The 18694-nt window shown below is 40.9% G+C and overlaps 1 protein-coding gene across 1 annotated transcript in view; it reads left to right on the top strand.

Annotated features, from left to right (window-relative positions):
• dally (division abnormally delayed protein) overlaps positions 1-18694 on the top strand; it is a 94715-nt gene that overhangs the window by 49286 nt on the left and 26735 nt on the right. Inside the window, exon 2 of the mRNA XM_089714747.1 lies at positions 6418-6561. Coding sequence (XP_089570873.1) covers positions 6418-6561 — 144 coding nt within the window. The remainder of the gene's footprint in view (positions 1-6417; positions 6562-18694) is intronic.

Below are 18694 nucleotides of genomic sequence, written 5' to 3'. Positions count from 1 at the left end.
TATAACAGCTAATGAACTCACTTTTTGTAAGAAAGATGCTCTGCATGTTCTTCTGAAATGCAAATCTTAAGCACAATATGGCTGGAACATTTTGGCGAAGTTTTAATTTGCCCACGTATAACATCTAACTCACATTTATGTGAAGTTAAACATTTATTATGTTAGTTTAGTTAACTATCTATTGCTTATTTTTATGTTTACGGTAATCTTATGACATATGCTGTGACACTACTAAATTTTTAATATTAATTTTAAAAAGGGAGGTAGTGTTATGTTAAGAAAATAGTATAACTTTTTGTTCTGGTTGGCGAATAACTAAATAATATAATATTTTATTTAAAGATCAATCAAACGTATAATTTGCTTTATGCTTGCATTGGTTGTTGCTATCCATCATACAATTAAATTACTCTGTTTACATGTTACTGTTGCATCTCTATGATTAATTAATTATTTATCTGTATAGATTATGTATCTCTATCATCTCTTTGGACTATGGTTTATAGCTATGTATCTTATTAAATTATCGTTTATTAATCTGAGTGATGTTAAATTATTTTATCACATTTAAAAGTTACCATTTGAAAAAAGAAGAAGAAAGTTTGTGTACGTGTGCGTGTGTGTGGTAATTAATTAAAGTGCAATTTTTGATGAAAATTGACAAAAATTTGGTATGAAATTGGATTATAAGTATGTTTTAATTAGGTTTATTTTTACCACTAAATAAACCTGCCGCGGGCTGTCATTAATTAAAAATATAACGTAAGTCTATGAAATGCAAAGTATTAGGACCCGTATGAATATGGTAATACCTTACGCAATGCAAGTGGGTTCGACTCTAATTAAGGGAACTGCCTATATAAAGAGTTAAACTCTCGGTTTCGTTTGCCCACACGTTTTTATAATGATACTTATACGCCTTCGCTGTAGTGACCTCTTTCCTCCGAGACTCGTTTAGTTTTAAAGTTACTTTTTATTCGCTTAGAAATCAAAAGTGTCGCTTGGCGTTATGTACAATTATTTTATACTAAAAATAGTTTTATAATTATTGTTACGTTATACGTTACGTTAATACGGATTTATAATCTTTAAGATTATCTATATGGAAATCCTATTTTTTACGATTACTAATGTCACGGTTCAAGGGTCTATAATCATCATGTCAATAGGTGTTATTTTCAATTATCATTAAATGTAATTGATTTAAGTTTATCAATATTCTAGATATTATTAATAATAGCATAATATAGTACAAAGTACGCAAACGCAATATCATGTGTGTCATGCAAGTTAAACAAACATATCTTTTAGGTATCTACTTCTATATTATCTGTAATATAGTATTATATTATCTGTGCTAACCTAGTATAGTGTTCTATAATCTGTGGTGCTACAGAAAAAAAAACGTTGTTGCCGCGTGAACACTAAACGCGTATGGGGATGAAGTTTTATTTGATATGGGAAAAAGTTAATCGTTTTCTTAATTAAATAAAATATTACTGAAGGGAATAAAAGTGACTGTGTTCGTAAAAAAGTGAAAAGCAATTAGACATGGTGTGGTTGAAAAGTTAGTTTTCTGTAAAAAATGTATGAGATACGAAAACTATGAAAATGGAGTGAGAAGGTAACAAAAATAAAAAATAAATAGTTTAAAGTATGAAATGTGACAATTGTAACTAAATTAATAAATTTTAATTCAATCTAAAATGTTTAAAAGTATATTTTTCTCAAAAGGAAATTATGTATACGTTTAAATACCCACTATTCAATCTTAAAACCATTTCGCAAACGAAAATTAACAATTTACGCAGACTTAATTATATTTCTCGCTAAGCTACTTTATGAAACAGTTTATTCAGTCTATTTCCGTGACAACGCTTTATAGCGCTAAAAGTTCGCAAGAAAATTTTAAAAATAATATAATGACCCGCTTTTCACATTTGTACATAGTTCAGGATTAACATACGAGTATGAATTTATATTCAACGATTTCAAAGAAAATTCAAATTATTTTTTTTTATTTTTTTTACAATTATTTTTTTAGCTGAAAAAAGAAAATCATTTCATTACTTAACTAAGATCTTGATTACAGTTTTGTTGTTAGTAGATATATCTGTGTAGAAACTATATGTATTTTAATAGAAAAAGAAACATCTGCCGTAAATTGTCAACTAAAATTATAACATACCAGCTTGTTCGCAGCACATAATATTACCGACATCTATACATACAAGTATGAAATTGCAGATGTTACAGCTATATTACTTCCTTTTCTTCAGAGCTCACATCCCGATCTTCGTATCAAGCATAATCAGACAATGTCAAGGAGAAAAATACGTGACATTATTTATTCACTCATTTTCTTTTCTTTCTTCAGTCTTGAACGGTAGAAATTGTTTTATATGGTATATCATACAATTCTGCGCGCATCGCATATTATGTATTTTCTTTATTTACAAAAAAAATATAACATAGACCTTCGCTTTTCCATATATTTCATTTAAAATAACAATAGTTATTTAACTATGTATTAGTACTAATCAATATACATCAGCTACTGTTTTTAGTACAATCGAGTTTATTTATATTAACTATTTGATCAATATCGTACACAGAGACAGGATAAGTTTATTGTTGTTCGGCTATCTGTACGAGCTCTTTCATCTCGTGTATATTCGATAGTGCTTTGCTTATTTAATACACTCGGCTGGTACTAATCCAATATTTCTGTAAGCACCCTTAACCTCCACTAACGTTCGGTGAACGAGCTATTTCGAGTTTTTACAAACAAAAGCTTACATTTTATCCCATACAGAATATTTTGTTATCAAAGAAAATACTGAAATATCGCCACTATATCAAAGGATTTCCGGATTGTAGCAGCGCATTTATTGGAAATCGTGAGAAATAATTATACGCATTGGATTTTATACGCCTCTTTCCGTTTGAATCACGATTGAATCATGCGTTTACAACATTTAGCTTTATTGAAAACATTCAGAATGTGAGTGGTGTAGGCTTAACGAGGCAATTAAATAAAAATACATTATGTTTAGTAAGAATGGCAGTAAAAATATTTCGTTTATGCAAATACCGGCACGTTCAAAGGTCGTTTAGAAGTCGTAAAGTACAAAGTAGCGGATGTCGGTCGTCCTATTTATATTGTAATACTGCATTTGGGGACACTTATTATTCCTTCATTTGATGTTATCTCAAAATGCCGATGCTAATTTACCTGATTGCGCTTTAAAACAGGTTCATTATACCTACTCCACTTTTAGGTTCATAAAAGGTGTGCGTAAAGTTAGGTCTTCTATTTGTAAGTAGAATGTGTTGACGTTTTCATTTTAAGAAATATCTACTTACATAATTATATTATATTTAATTCGCAAAAATCGCAGATTTTCTACGCAAAAATTATTGTGGATGATAATTTTAACTCAAATTTTCACCTTACCCAGTGGCGTAGCGTAGTGGGGGCGCGGGGGGCGGCCCGCCCCGGGCGGCACTTTTTAGAGGGCGGCAAAATTTCACAGTAACTATTTGAACCATTTCATATTTTTAACGCAACTATAAATTAGGAACGATTGAAAAGAGCTTGGAATTTTTCATTACTTATTCTGTGACGAATTCAGGGAATCCCCTTTCTTTGAATGATATTTTGTAGCGAATGGCAACACCGTCTATACTGATTTGCGGGGATTCCCCGTATTTTATTTTATGCTTGGATTGTTTATGACTTATCATATCATTACACATTAGAAGTAATCAGCGAGAATGACTTCTATTACATATATATTAAGTTCAATATTGTTTACTACGTCCCTTTAAGAAAGTACGTGATGCTTTGACAATTCAAAGAAAGTTTTATTCATGGATCTTCAGTTGTTAAGTTCACACTGTTTCGTAAATGTGATTTTTGTGCAAATAAGTACGTGTAGTGGTTATGAAATAATTGGATAACTTTGTGAAAATTTGAATTTTCCGCTACGTGTCAGTAGTGTGTACCTACATTCAACTGTGTGAATAATTAAAAATTGATTTTCATTTTATATTCAATTTACTAATTATTTAATCATGTCGATTGTCGAGGTGAACCCTAATTTTAAGTAGGTACTATTACCTACTTAAAATTAGGGTTCAATGTATAGAATGTAGGTATAGTATACATTAATTTAAATACCTAATTAAGAGGGCGGCAAAATTGTCTTCCGCCCCGGGCAGCCGATACCCACGCTACGCCACTGACCTTACCAGCCATATAAAAATACCATGTCCCCTCTTCAAGACTTCAAGTTAGTGGTTCGCCGCGAACGTGTTTAATCTTATTTAGCCACCTGTCGCTTGAAAACGAGATAAAAAGTACTCGAATACTCTTTAAAAATGCTTTCAGTAATTGCATCACGTTACGATTTAAACAAAAAGAGATATAAAAATAGTTTTTGCGGACTCCGCGATGTCTGCGCGGGTCCGGCCTTGGGCGCGTGCGAGCGTTCACTCGGCGACGGTGCCAAACGTTTCATGACTGAACGATGACATATCCTGTATTATACTGTCTACATCTAATATATCATACATCAACATACCGTATTATAGAGCACATATCAAAGACGATGGAGAGACTAGCGCGTTGATTTGTTTGGAAAGACAGTTTGCGTATGCGATTTTAACTCGTTTCTTTGATTTTAACCAAAAGAACATATTGTTCAATTAATCTGTACCTACATTTTATAAGTTTCATAATTAATAGCTGTTGCTTTAAATGTTTCTAGACTTTATGAAAGAAATTGAAGATTTCGTTAGATACTGTTATTCAATTCCAAAAAATTCAACACAATTTTAACAACAACATTTTAGAAACAAACTTCTTTAAGTAGACATAATATGCTATTTATAGAATGTATTATTTCGGAACCACGCATCTTTGGCTTTAATGGATGTTACAGATCATTTACGTTCATATTTTGCTCTACCACATATGGTGACATCATATCGTATTATTTATTAGACTAGAAGCGATATTTCTGCACTGCATGAGGGTAATTTATACGTTCTCCTATATCTAACCTTTATTAAATTGTATTAAATAAAACACGTCTAGTTTATATTTAAAGTATATTTAAAGTCTTTACAGGATTATTTATTATATCAATAGCTTTATTCTTTTTTTTATTTAGAAATATGCGAATATTTTATTGCATTGAAGTATGCAACAAAATCTTTATAAGATCTCTAAGAATCTGTGCAGATATTGATGTTATGAACCTGATATATCTACAAATAGTAATAAAAGAAACGTATGAAGAGACTCGGGATTCTATAAATACAAAATCAAGTTATCCTGTTTCTATTGCCATGTCTCATTCATGGATTAGTTTCGATTTTTATGGAATATCGAATTTTAGACCGTAGTTCTGCACAAAAAAATAAGGTTAAATTGAAGTTCGCAAACAAAACAAACTGTTTCTTCAACTATAATACATATTTTAGTTGTTAATTTGACTTACGGTAAACAATCCGTAACTCGTATTAAATTCAACCTGTTACCGGCAAGGGTAAGTTTCTTCAAAATGTACTTAGTGTATTGTCCAATAAATGTGGGTTGGACCCTCGTCAACAATGGGACCTGTCATTACGTCAGCGTGACCTCACTTAAATGTAATTTACACTTTGTTTTACCTGAATATATTACTTTTAGAAGCACATGAGAGTCCATGGCTTTGTGATTAGGATAAAGTTTTATTTTTATCATAATGTGGAATGTTATTAGAAAATATTTTACAGTATTAGCAAACTTTTTCCGTTACATGTAGAAACTATTAATTAGTAAATTGTGGATATATTTTTAAGGTCGTAGATCAGATAGAGTCCAGAATAGAAAAACTGTTTATAATGAATTGTAAAAGGGAAACAATGTTGCTTGTAATACAGACTACTTAAATACCACTTTAATCACCTTCGCAATTCTCAACGAACACATACAAGTGTACACACCCGATTGTGATCGAATAGTGTTAAGAGGGTTATACAATATTTACGGTTAAGATGTCGCCTCTATAAGTCTTTCTTTACTGCAATAAAATGTTATTACTTTGTTGTATTTGTCCAAAGCATATGAAAAGTTAATAAATGTCAGCGTTCACATTTCTACGTCGGAAATTAATATCTTCTGTGCAGGAACAAATTGCAATGCAAATTTGCAATATTGCTGCACCGCATTTTAGACTAATAGATGCATGCTTTCTTAGTTAGTAGTTTAACTCTTGAATATTCTGATCTCGCAAGAATTGTAAAGTTTTAATTGACTGATTAATCTATTATCTAATACCATCAAATTGGTTTCCTTTAAGTTTTATCATAATTTGTCTGGAAAAAATTATATGTTGAGTTATTTTTTTGTGGTTTTTCTTTTCATAGGTCTCATTTGCGGAAGTCAATGTTGCGGTCGGGGGAGAGAAGATTCCTTACGTACCACTTTACGAAGGAACGCGGAGGACAAAATAGCAGCCGCCACCAGGCCTATTGCTGAGCTGTTGTTGGCTACAAGAAGGACTTTACAAGGTTTGTGTGATTATATTAGTATTACTTGTGTTGGATAATCATCATGTTATACTGAAATGCCTGAAGAACCCAGTATTACAAGTCATGCAAAGCTTACGTTTGGAAGAAACACTCCTTTATTTTTGATATAGATAAATTTATAACACATTTTGAAAATCTTAGCACATTTTTATTTTTTCGAATTACGTATTAATACATTATAATTCTTATTATGTACACTTCATAACAGATTTAATTATAAATTTAAATCAAACATCTTGTCATTTTCACTGTTCATAAATTAAGTAAATCTGGGATAACGAGAGTGCGTCACAAACAAATATTGTAAGCGAGATATTTCAAAGATTTCAAATTCAAATCCAGCACATAATACACTTTCCACAGCCTTGAGAGAAATTACCATTTACAATGCGAATATATTAATATTAATCTGTACGATATCGCTGTCTTAAACGTATATAATTTAATCTAGTCTTTATTATCTGTGAATATTAGATAATAATTAATCTATTTAATTGCGGCTCATAAAAATATTGAAGTAATATATAAAAACTAGCTGGTGCGTTGTGCGCGGGCTGCAAGCAGCCCGCGAGCCCCTTTTGCCCCTGGGTTGAAGCAATAGGGCAGTCATTAGAAAATGTGTTAGAATTCCAAGTCCATTTATAATTTTCTGCTAACTGCGATTCCACAGTCAATCGGAAGTGCTTATAAATTCCCAATTCATAAATTTTCTATTCTGGAATGCTGTCGACCTTCGAGGGTGCGTTGTGCGCGGGCTGCAAGCAGCCCGCGAGCCCCTTTTGCCCCTGGGTTGAAGCAATAGGGCAGTCATTTGAAAATGCATCAAAATCCCCCGTCAATTTGTTATTATCTGCTAACAGCGATTCCACAGTCAATCGGAAGTGCTTATAAATTTCCCATTCAAATATTTTCTATTCCGGGGGGCTGTCTACCTTCGAGGGTGCGTGGTGCGCGAGCTGCAAGCAGCTCGCGGCTCATCCCAGGGCAGAAATCTTCAGTCATTTGAAAAAGCATTTGAATTTCCTGTCCATTTGTTACATCTGCTAACAGCGATTCTACAGTCAGTCGAAACTGTTTATAAATTACTTATTCAAATATTGGTTAAATTCTTGAAACGTGATCCCCGAATTTTGAAGTATCTAATCGATAGCGGGCAGTGACTTTTCATAATAAACTGTTAAAGAGTTTACTTAACACGCTCGTCGCTTCGCTCCTCGCTACCTATTTGAATATTTACGCCGGCCGCTTACGTGACTTGCTCGCTTCGCTCGCTTGGCTAGTGCGGTAGTTCAAAAGTTAACCTAACTGGCTCGTCGCTTCGCTCTTCGCTACTTCTTTGAATATTTACGCCGGCCGCTGACGTGACTTGCTCGCTTCGCTCGCTTGGCTAGTGCGGTAGTTCAAAAGTAACCTAACTCGCTCGTCGCTTCGCTCCTCGCTACTTCTTTGAATATTTACGCAGGCCGCTGACGTGACTTGCTCGCTTCGCTCGCTTGGCTAGTGCGGTAGTTCAAAAGTTAACCTAACTCGCTCGTCGCTTCGCTCCTCACTACTTCTTTGAATATTTACGCCGGCCGCTGACGTGACTTGCTCGCTTCGCTCGCTTGGCTAGTGCAGTAGTTCAAAAGTTAACCTAACTCGCTCGTCGCTTCGCTCCTCGCTACTTCTTTGAATATTTACGCCAGCCGCTGACGTGACTTGCTCGCTTCGCTCGCTTGGCTAGTGCGGTAGTTCAAAAGTTAACCTAACTCGCTCGTCGCTTCGCTCCTCGCTACTTCTTTGAATATTTACGCCGGCCGCTGACGTGACTTGCTCGCTTCGCTCGCTTGGCTAGTGCAGTAGTTCAAAAGTTAACCTAACTCGCTCGTCGCTTCGCTCCTCGCTACTTCTTTGAATATTTACGCCGGCCGCTGACGTGACTTGCTCGCTTCGCTCGCTTGGCTAGTGCGGTAGTTCAAAAGTTAACCTAACTCGCTCGTCGCTTCGCTCCTCGCTACCTATTTGAATATTTACGCCAGCCGCTGCCGTGATTCGCTCGCTTCGCTCGCTTGGCTCGTGCGGTAGTTCAAAAGTTAATAAATATTTTCTACTCCGGGAGGCTGTCAACCTTCGAGGTTGCGCGGTGCGCGGGCAGCAAGCAGCCCGCGGCGCCGTCTTTTTCCGTTGCTATTCAATTACCCTTCCTACTATGGAAATTTCCATACAAAATTTTTGAAAAAAAAAATTTCGCTTTTTACCAAAAATTTTTATATGCCTGGAAGCGGACCAGGTTTTGAAGTATTTTTTACTAAGGCGACCCCGACCTACCTGTCACCGGTTCAGAGAGCCGTTGAATTTCCTGATGTATGGAAAATGGAAACCAGGGGTCGGAGAGAGATTCTGAGTATGCAGTTTTGTAAATCTGACCGATCAGAGCACAGACGTCAATTTTCAGACCGATCGTGAAGTAACCGGCGCCACCATCTTGCCTCAAAAAATCGGCCATTTTTGAAAAAAAAATTGCGTCTAAATTGAAATTTCTCCATTGCCCTGGTAGCACCCCATCTTCCTGATCATTTTTTAGTTCTACACCCCCCACCTATCTCGCGCCGTTTCGGAGAGCCGTCGAATTTCGCGTTGTATGAAACTCGGAAACCAGCAGAGAAAACTCGATTATGAGTATGCCAACTTAATATGCGGCTCGATTAAAGCCCCTTTGCCAAGTTTCAGTGCGATCGGACCAGCGATGGCCATTTTAGCATTTGTATGGCGGCGGCCATTTTTTCCGCCATTTTGATTTTTTTTCACTATCTGTGGTAATTGCTCGAGGTCTACTACACATTTAGTTTGAGCACCTCAGATGTAGCTGCTACCGTTTGCGCGGACCGTTGACCGTCTCCGCGGGCTGTGAGAAAGTTCAAGATATCGGATTTTTCTGGATATCCTGGGAGCTGGGCGAGTACGAACGTGGTGTGAGTGTGTTTCCGCGATGCGCCACCTCGTCTAAATTTACGTTTTTATGTTTGCGCCAAAAATGGAAAAATTCCAAAATCGAGCGACCCACTATGGCTCCCTGGTAGCGTCCCAGGGTGGTGATCATTTTTAGTTCCGGGACCCCCCACCCAACTCGCACCGTTTCCGCAGGCCGTTGGATTTTCCAATGTATGAAAGTCGGAAATGGGGGCCCGGAGCCACTCGAACGGGGCACCGATCGATTCGCCGGCTCGAACAGAGCACGTGTGCCAAATTTGAGACGTAAGGATTCATAAACGGCGATTTTGGCAAAGTACGGCGGCCATCTTGTTTTCGCGAAAATCGCCATTTTTCTACCACCCCTGATAATCGCCACCAGTACCGAGCATTTTTTGTTCAGACACCCCCCCTCCAGGTATCACCGTTTTTGCGCACCTCCAGGGGTCCACTTGGTTTTCGAAGATGATCGAAATCGCTATATTTTTCCTCTGGTCGCTCGGCGCACCTCTACACGATCACGTCCTTATCCCCCCCACTTTCCACGTAGTTTCCGAGAAAAGCGATGTCAGTCAGTCAGTGGTAGTGTAGCTTTATATATTATAATATAACTAGCTGGTGCGTTGTGCGCGGGCTGCAAGCAGCCCGCGAGCCCCTTTTGCCCCTGGGTTGAAGCAATAGGGCAGTCATTTGAAAATGCATCAAAATCCCCCGTCAATTTGTTATTATTTGCCAACAGCGATTCCACAGTCAATCGGAAGTGCTTATAAATTCCCAATTCAAATATTTTCTATTTTGAAATGCTGTCGACCTTCGAGGGTGCGTGGTGCGCGGGCTGCAAGCAGCCCGCGAGCCTCTTTTGCCTCTGGGTTTAAGCAATAGGGCAGTTATTTGAAAATGCATTCGAATTTCCTGTCCATTTGTTACATCTGCTAACAGCGATTCTACAGTCAGTCGGTAATGCTTATAAAATCTCCATTCAAGTATTTTCCACTTCGAGAGGCTGCGCACCTTCGAGGGGGCGTAGTGCGCGAGCTGCAAGCAGCTCGCGGCTCATCCCAGGGCAGAAATCTTCAGTCAGTTGAAAATGCATTAAAATTCCCCGTCAATTTGCTATTATCTGCTAACAGCGATTCCACAGTCAATCGGAAGTGCTTATAAATTTCCCATTCAAATATTTTCTATTCCGGGGGGCTGTCCACCTTCGAGAGTGCGTGGTGCCAGGGCAGAAATCTTCAGTCATTTGAAAATGTATTTGAATTTCCTGTCCATTTGTTACATCTGCTAACAGCGATTCTACAGTCAGTCGAAACTGTTTATAAATTACTTATTGAAATATTGGTTAAATTATTGAAACGTGATCCCCGAATTTCATCATTTTGAGGTGTCTAATCGATAGTGGGCAGTGACTTTTCCTTATAAACTGTTAAAGAGTTTACTTAACCCGCTCGTCGCTTCGCTCCTCGCTACCTATTTGAATATTTACGCCGGCCGCTGACGTGACTTGCTCGCTTCGCTCGCTTGGCTAGTGCGGTAGTTCAAAAGTTAACCTAACTGGCTCGTCGCTTCGCTCCTCGCTACTTCTTTGAATATTTACGCCGGCCGCTGACGTGACTTGCTCGCTTCGCTCGCTTGGCTAGTGCGGTAGTTCAAAAGTTAACCTAACTGGCTCGTCGCTTCGCTCCTCGCTACTTCTTTGAATATTTACGCCGGCCGCTGACGTGACTTGCTCGCTTCGCTCGCTTGGCTAGTGCAGTAGTTCAAAAGTTAACCTAACTCGCTCGTCGCTTCGCTCCTCGCTACTTCTTTGAATATTTACGCCGGCCGCTGACGTGACTTGCTCGCTTCGCTCGCTTGGCTAGTGCGGTAGTTCAAAAGTTAACCTAACTGGCTCGTCGCTTCGCTCCTCGCTACTTCTTTGAATATTTACGCCGGCCGCTGACGTGACTTGCTCGCTTCGCTCGCTTGGCTAGTGCGGTAGTTCAAAAGTTAACCTAACTGGCTCGTCGCTTCGCTCCTCGCTACTTCTTTGAATATTTACGCCGACCGCTGACGTGACTTGCTCGCTTCGCTCGCTTGGCTAGTGCAGTAGTTCAAAAGTTAACCTAACTCGCTCGTCGCTTCGCTCCTCGCTACTTCTTTGAATATTTACGCCGGCCGCTGACGTGACTTGCTCGCTTCGCTCGCTTGGCTAGTGCGGTAGTTCAAAAGTTAACCTAACTCGCTCGTCGCTTCGCTCCTCGCAACCTATTTGAATATTTACGCCAGCCGCTGCCGTGATTCGCTCGCTTCGCTCGCTTGGCTCGTGCGGTAGTTCAAAAGTTAATAAATATTTTCTACTCCGGGAGGCTGTCGACCTTCGAGGTTGCGCGGTGCGCGGGCAGCAAGCAGCCCGCGGTGCCATCTTTTTCCGTTGCTATATTCCTATTACCCTTCCTACTATGGAAATTTCCATACAAAATTTTCGAAAAAAAAAATTTCACTTTCTACAAAAAAATATTATATGCCTGAAAGCGGACCAGGTTTTGAAGCATTTTTTACTTCGGCGACCCTGACCTACCTGCCACCAGTTCAGAGAACCATTGAATTTCGTGATGTATGGAAAATGGAAACCGGGGGTCGGAGAGAAATTCTGAGTATGCAGTTTTGTAAATCTGGCCGATTAGAGCATAGAAGTCAATTTTCAGACCGATCGTAAAGTAACCGGCGCCACCATCTTGCTTTGAAAAATTGGCCATTTTTGAAAAAAAAATTGCGTCCAATTTGAAATTTCTCCATTGCCCTGGTAGCGCCCCATCTTCCTGATCATTTTTTAGTTCTACACCCCCCACCTATCTCGCGCCGTTTCGGAGAGCCGTCGAATTTCGCGTTGTATGAAACTCGGAAACCAGCGATGGAAACTCGATGATGAGTATGCCAACTTAATGTGCGGCTTGATTAAAGCCCCTGTGCCAAGTTTCAGCGCGATCGGACCAGCGATGGCCGTTTTAGTATTTGTATGGCGGCGGCCATTTTTTCCGCCATTTTGAATTTTTTTCACTATCTGTGGTAATTGCTCGAGGTCTACTACACATTTAGTTTGAGCACCTCAGATGTAGCTGCTACCGTTTGCGCGGGCCGTTGACCGTCTTCGAGAGATGAGGGAAAGTTTAAGATTTCGTATTTTTCTGGATATCCTGGGAGCTGGGCGAGTACGAATGCATCATTGGTGTATTTCTCCGTTGCGCCACCTCGTCTAAATTTACGTTTTTATGTTTGCGCCAAAAATGGAAAAATTCCAAAATCGAGCGACCCACTATGGCTCCCTGGTAGCGTCCCAGGGTGGTGATCATTTTTAGTTCCCGGACCCCCCACCCAACTCGCACCGTTTCCGCGGGCCGTTGGATTTTACGTTGTATGGAAGTTGAAAACTGGGGCCCGGAGCCACTCAAACGGGGCACCGATCGATTCGCCGGCTCGAACAGAGCACGTGTGCCAAATTTGAGACGTAAGGATTCATAAACGGCGATTTTGGCAAAGTACGGCGGCCATCTTGTTTTCGCGAAAATCCCCATTTTTCCACCTCCCCTGGTAATCGCCACCAGTTCCGAGCATTTTTTGTTCCGACACCCCCCCTCCAGGTTCCACCGTTTTTGCGCACCTCCAGGGGTCCACTTGGTTTTCGAAGATGATCGAGATCGCTATATTTTTCCTCTGGTCACTCGGCGCACCTCTACACGATCACGTCGTTATCCCCCCCACTTTCCACGTAGTTTCCGAGAAAAGCGATGTCAGTCAGTCAGTGAGTGAGTGAGTGGTAGTGTAGCTTTATATATATGTAACTAGCTGGTGCGTTGTGCGCGGGCTGCAAGCAGCCCGCGAGCCCCTTTTGCCCCTGGGTTGAAGCAATAGGGCAGTCATTTGAAAATGCATCAAAATCCCCCGTCAATTTGTTATTATTTGCCAACAGCGATTCCACATTCAATCGGAAGTGCTTATAAATTCCCAATTCAAATATTTTCTATTCTGGAATGCTGTCGACCTTCGAGGGTGCGTGGTGCGCGGGCTGCAAGCAGCCCGCGAAGCATCCCAGGGCAGAAATCTTCAGTCATTTGAAAATGCATTAAAATTCCCCGTCAATTTGCTATTATCTGCTAACAGCGATTCCACAGTCAATCGGAAGTGCTTATAAATTTCCCATTCAAATATTTTCTATTCCGGGGGGCTGTCCACCTTCTAGGGTGCGTGGTGCGCGAGCTGCAAGCAGCTCGCGGCTCATCCCAGAGCAGAAATCTTCAGTCATTTGAAAATGCATTCGAATTTCCTGTCCCTTTGTTACATCTGCTAACAGCGATTCTACAGTCAGTCGAAACTGCTTATAAATTACTTATTCAAAATATATTGGTTAAATTTTTGAAACGTGATCCCGAATTTCATTTATTTGATGGGTCTAATCAATAGCGGTGACTTTTCATAATAAACTGTTCAAGACAATAAATGTGTGAAGATGTATAAAACATATTGAAAACTTCAAGTCTTTTTAGTAGCGTCGTTTAAAATCAAATTCATTATGCTTTCGGCACTAAAAATATCTAAGTGAAAGCCATAGGACTACAGTCAAAGGGTGTATCGAATAAGATATCGTTACACTATAAAAATAACTACTTAAAAAAAAACGACTTCAAAAACGGAAAAGTAAAAAATAATTAATTACTACATATTATTTAGTTGTGTTATTCACTATATAGGTTTGAAGTCGGTGCCAAGCACTAAGCACTTATTAAACTACGCTATTTTTTGATACAAGAACTACCTACTTGCAATTCAATTACATTATTCGCAATACAAAAAATTGGCTATTTTCGATACAAAAACTACACTACTCTTGGTGTAAGTCCTACGCTTATAAAGCGTGAACGATTGGCTCATTCACTCAATAAATGTGTGAAGATGTGTATATTATTACGTATTGAAAACTTCAGTCTTTTTAGTAGCTTCGTTTAAAATCAAATTCATTATGCTTTCGGCACTAAAAATAAGAACCTACTTTTCCGTTTTTGAAGTCGGTTTTTTAACGTAGTTTTAATAGTTTTTAACCTACGTAGTTTTTTTGTTTGAGTGGGAATCGCCCTAAAGTCGCTTCTATTCAAGAGTTTACTTAACATGCTCGTCGCTTCGCTCCTCGCTACCTATTTGAATATTTACGCCGGCCGCTGACGTGACTTGCTCGCTTCGCTCGCTTGGCTAGTGCGGTACCTAGTTCAAAAGTTAACCTAACTCGCTCGTCGCTTCGCTCCTCACTACTTCTTTGAATATTTACGCCGGTCGCTGACGTGACTTGCTCGCTTCGCTCGCTTGGCTAGTGCGGTAGTTCAAAAGTTAACCTAACTCGCTCGTCTCTTCGCTCCTCGCTACTTTTTTGAATATTTACGCCGGCCGCTGACGTGATTTGCTCGCTTCGCTCGCTTGGCTAGTGCGGTAGTTCAAAAGTTAACCTAACTCGCTCGTCGCTTCGCTCCTCGCTACTTCTTTCAATATTTACGCCGGCCGCTGCAACGACTCGCTCGCTTCGCTCGCTTGACTCGTGCAGTAGTTCAAAAGTTAACATAACACGCTCGTCGCTTCGCTCCTCGCTACCTATTTGAATATTTACGTCAGCCGTTGCCGTGATTCGCTCGCTTCGCTCGCTTGGCTCGTGGGGTAGTTCAAAAGTTAACCTAACACGTTTTCTACTCCGGGAGGCTGTCGACCTTCGAGGTTGCGCGGTGCGTGGGCAGCAAGCAGCCCGCGGCGCCGTCTTTTTCCGTTGCTATTCAATTACCCTTCCTACTATGGAAATTTCCATACAAAATTTTAGAAAAAAAAAATTTCGCTTTTTACCAAAAAATTTTATATGCCTGGAAGCGGACCAGGTTTTGAAGTATTTTTTACTTAGGCGACCCCGACCTACCTGTCACCGGTTCAGAGAGCCGTTGAATTTCCTGATGTATGGAAAATGGAAACCAGGGGTCGGAGAGAGATTCTGAGTATGCAGTTTTGTAAATCTGACTGATCAGAGCACAGAAGTCAATTTTCAGACCGATCGTGAAGTAACCGGCGCCACCATCTTGCCTCAAAAAATCGGCCATTTTTGAAAAAAAAATTGCGTCCAAATTGAAATTTCTGCATTGCCCTGGTAGCACCCCATCTTCCTGATCATTTTTTAGTTCTACACCCCCCACCTATCTCGCGCCGTTTCGGAGAGCCGTCGAATTTTGCGTTGTATGAAACTCGGAAACCAGCGGTGGAAACTCGATTATGAGTATGCCAACTTAATATGGGGCTCGATTAAAGCCCCTGTGCCAAGTTTCAGCGTGATCGGCCCAGCAATGGCCGTTTTAGAAATTATATGGCGGCGGCCATTTTTTCCGCCATTTTGAATTTTTTTCACTATCTGTGGTAATTGCTCGAGGTCTACTCCAAGTTTAGTTCGAGCACCCCAGATGTAGCTGCTACCGTTTGCGCGGGCCGTTGACCGTCTTCGCGAGATGAGGGAAAGTTTAAGATTTCGTATTTTTCTGGATATCCTGGGAGCTGGGCGAGTACAAACATGGTGTGAGTGTGTTTCCGCATTGCGCCACCTCGTCTAAATTTACGTTTTTATGTTTGCGCCAAAAATGGAAAAATTCCAAAATCGAGTGAACCACTATGGCTCCCTGGTAGCGTCCCAGGGTGGTGATCATTTTTAGTTCCGGGACCCCCCACCCAACTCACACCGTTTCCGCGGGCCGTTGGATTTTACGTTGTATGGAAGTTGGAAACTGGGGCCCGGAGCCACTCGAACGGGGCACCGATCGATTCGCCGGCTCGAACAGAGCACGTGTGCCAAATTTGAGACGTAAGGATTCATAAACGGCGATTTTGGCAAAGTACGGCGGCCATCTTGTTTTCGCGAAAATCCCCATTTTTCCACCACCCCTGGTAATCGCCACCAGTTCCGAGCATTTTTTGTTCAGACACCCCCCCTCCAGGTACCACCGTTTCTGCGCACCACCAGGGGTCCACCGTGTATTGGAAGGTGCTCGAGTTCGCTATATTTTTCCGGTGGTCACTGGGAGCACCTCTACACGATCACGTCGAAATCCCCCCAACTTTCCGCGTAGTTTCCGAGAAACCCGATGTCAGTCAGTGAGTCAGTGGTAGTGTAGCTTTATATATTATAACTAGCTGGTGCGTTGTGCGCGGGCTGCAAGCAGCCCGCGAGCCCCTTTTGCCCCTGGGTTGAAGCAATAGGGCAGTCATTAGAAAATGTGTTAGAATTCCAAGTCCATTTATAATTTTCTGCTAACTGCGATTCCACAGTCAATCGGAAGTGCTTATAAATTCCCAATTCATAAATTTTCTATTCTGGAATGCTGTCGACCTTCGAGGGTGCGTTGTGCGCGGGCTGCAAGCAGCCCGCGAGCCCCTTTTGCCCCTGGGTTGAAGCAATAGGGCAGTCATTTGAAAATGCATCAAAATCCCCCGTCAATTTGTTATTATCTGCTAACAGCGATTCCACAGTCAATCGGAAGTGCTTATAAATTTCCCATTCAAATATTTTCTATTCCGGGGGGCTGTCTACCTTCGAGGGTGCGTGGTGCGCGAGCTGCAAGCAGCTCGCGGCTCATCCCAGGGCAGAAATCTTCAGTCATTTGAAAAAGCATTTGAATTTCCTGTCCATTTGTTACATCTGCTAACAGCGATTCTACAGTCAGTCGAAACTGTTTATAAATTACTTATTCAAATATTGGTTAAATTCTTGAAACGTGATCCCCGAATTTTGAAGTATCTAATCGATAGCGGGCAGTGACTTTTCATAATAAACTGTTAAAGAGTTTACTTAACACGCTCGTCGCTTCGCTCCTCGCTACCTATTTGAATATTTACGCCGGCCGCTTACGTGACTTGCTCGCTTCGCTCGCTTGGCTAGTGCGGTAGTTCAAAAGTTAACCTAACTGGCTCGTCGCTTCGCTCTTCGCTACTTCTTTGAATATTTACGCCGGCCGCTGACGTGACTTGCTCGCTTCGCTCGCTTGGCTAGTGCGGTAGTTCAAAAGTAACCTAACTCGCTCGTCGCTTCGCTCCTCGCTACTTCTTTGAATATTTACGCAGGCCGCTGACGTGACTTGCTCGCTTCGCTCGCTTGGCTAGTGCGGTAGTTCAAAAGTTAACCTAACTCGCTCGTCGCTTCGCTCCTCACTACTTCTTTGAATATTTACGCCGGCCGCTGACGTGACTTGCTCGCTTCGCTCGCTTGGCTAGTGCAGTAGTTCAAAAGTTAACCTAACTCGCTCGTCGCTTCGCTCCTCGCTACTTCTTTGAATATTTACGCCAGCCGCTGACGTGACTTGCTCGCTTCGCTCGCTTGGCTAGTGCGGTAGTTCAAAAGTTAACCTAACTCGCTCGTCGCTTCGCTCCTCGCTACTTCTTTGAATATTTACGCCGGCCGCTGACGTGACTTGCTCGCTTCGCTCGCTTGGCTAGTGCAGTAGTTCAAAAGTTAACCTAACTCGCTCGTCGCTTCGCTCCTCGCTACTTCTTTGAATATTTACGCCGGCCGCTGACGTGACTTGCTCGCTTCGCTCGCTTGGCTAGTGCGGTAGTTCAAAAGTTAACCTAACTCGCTCGTCGCTTCGCTCCTCGCTACCTATTTGAATATTTACGCCAGCCGCTGCCGTGATTCGCTCGCTTCGCTCGCTTGGCTCGTGCGGTAGTTCAAAAGTTAATAAATATTTTCTACTCCGGGAGGCTGTCAACCTTCGAGGTTGCGCGGTGCGCGGGCAGCAAGCAGCCCGCGGCGCCGTCTTTTTCCGTTGCTATTCAATTACCCTTCCTACTATGGAAATTTCCATACAAAATTTTTGAAAAAAAAAATTTCGCTTTTTACCAAAAATTTTTATATGCCTGGAAGCGGACCAGGTTTTGAAGTATTTTTTACTAAGGCGACCCCGACCTACCTGTCACCGGTTCAGAGAGCCGTTGAATTTCCTGATGTATGGAAAATGGAAACCAGGGGTCGGAGAGAGATTCTGAGTATGCAGTTTTGTAAATCTGACCGATCAGAGCACAGACGTCAATTTTCAGACCGATCGTGAAGTAACCGGCGCCACCATCTTGCCTCAAAAAATCGGCCATTTTTGAAAAAAAAATTGCGTCTAAATTG

Source organism: Colias philodice, chromosome 3 (genome assembly GCF_061535455.1).
Source record: "Colias philodice isolate Cphi_HAF_F1 chromosome 3, ilColPhil1 Martin Lab GWU primary, whole genome shotgun sequence".
Classification (NCBI taxonomy): Eukaryota; Metazoa; Arthropoda; class Insecta; order Lepidoptera; family Pieridae; genus Colias; species Colias philodice.
This window is presented reverse-complemented; position numbering and strand designations above follow the sequence as displayed.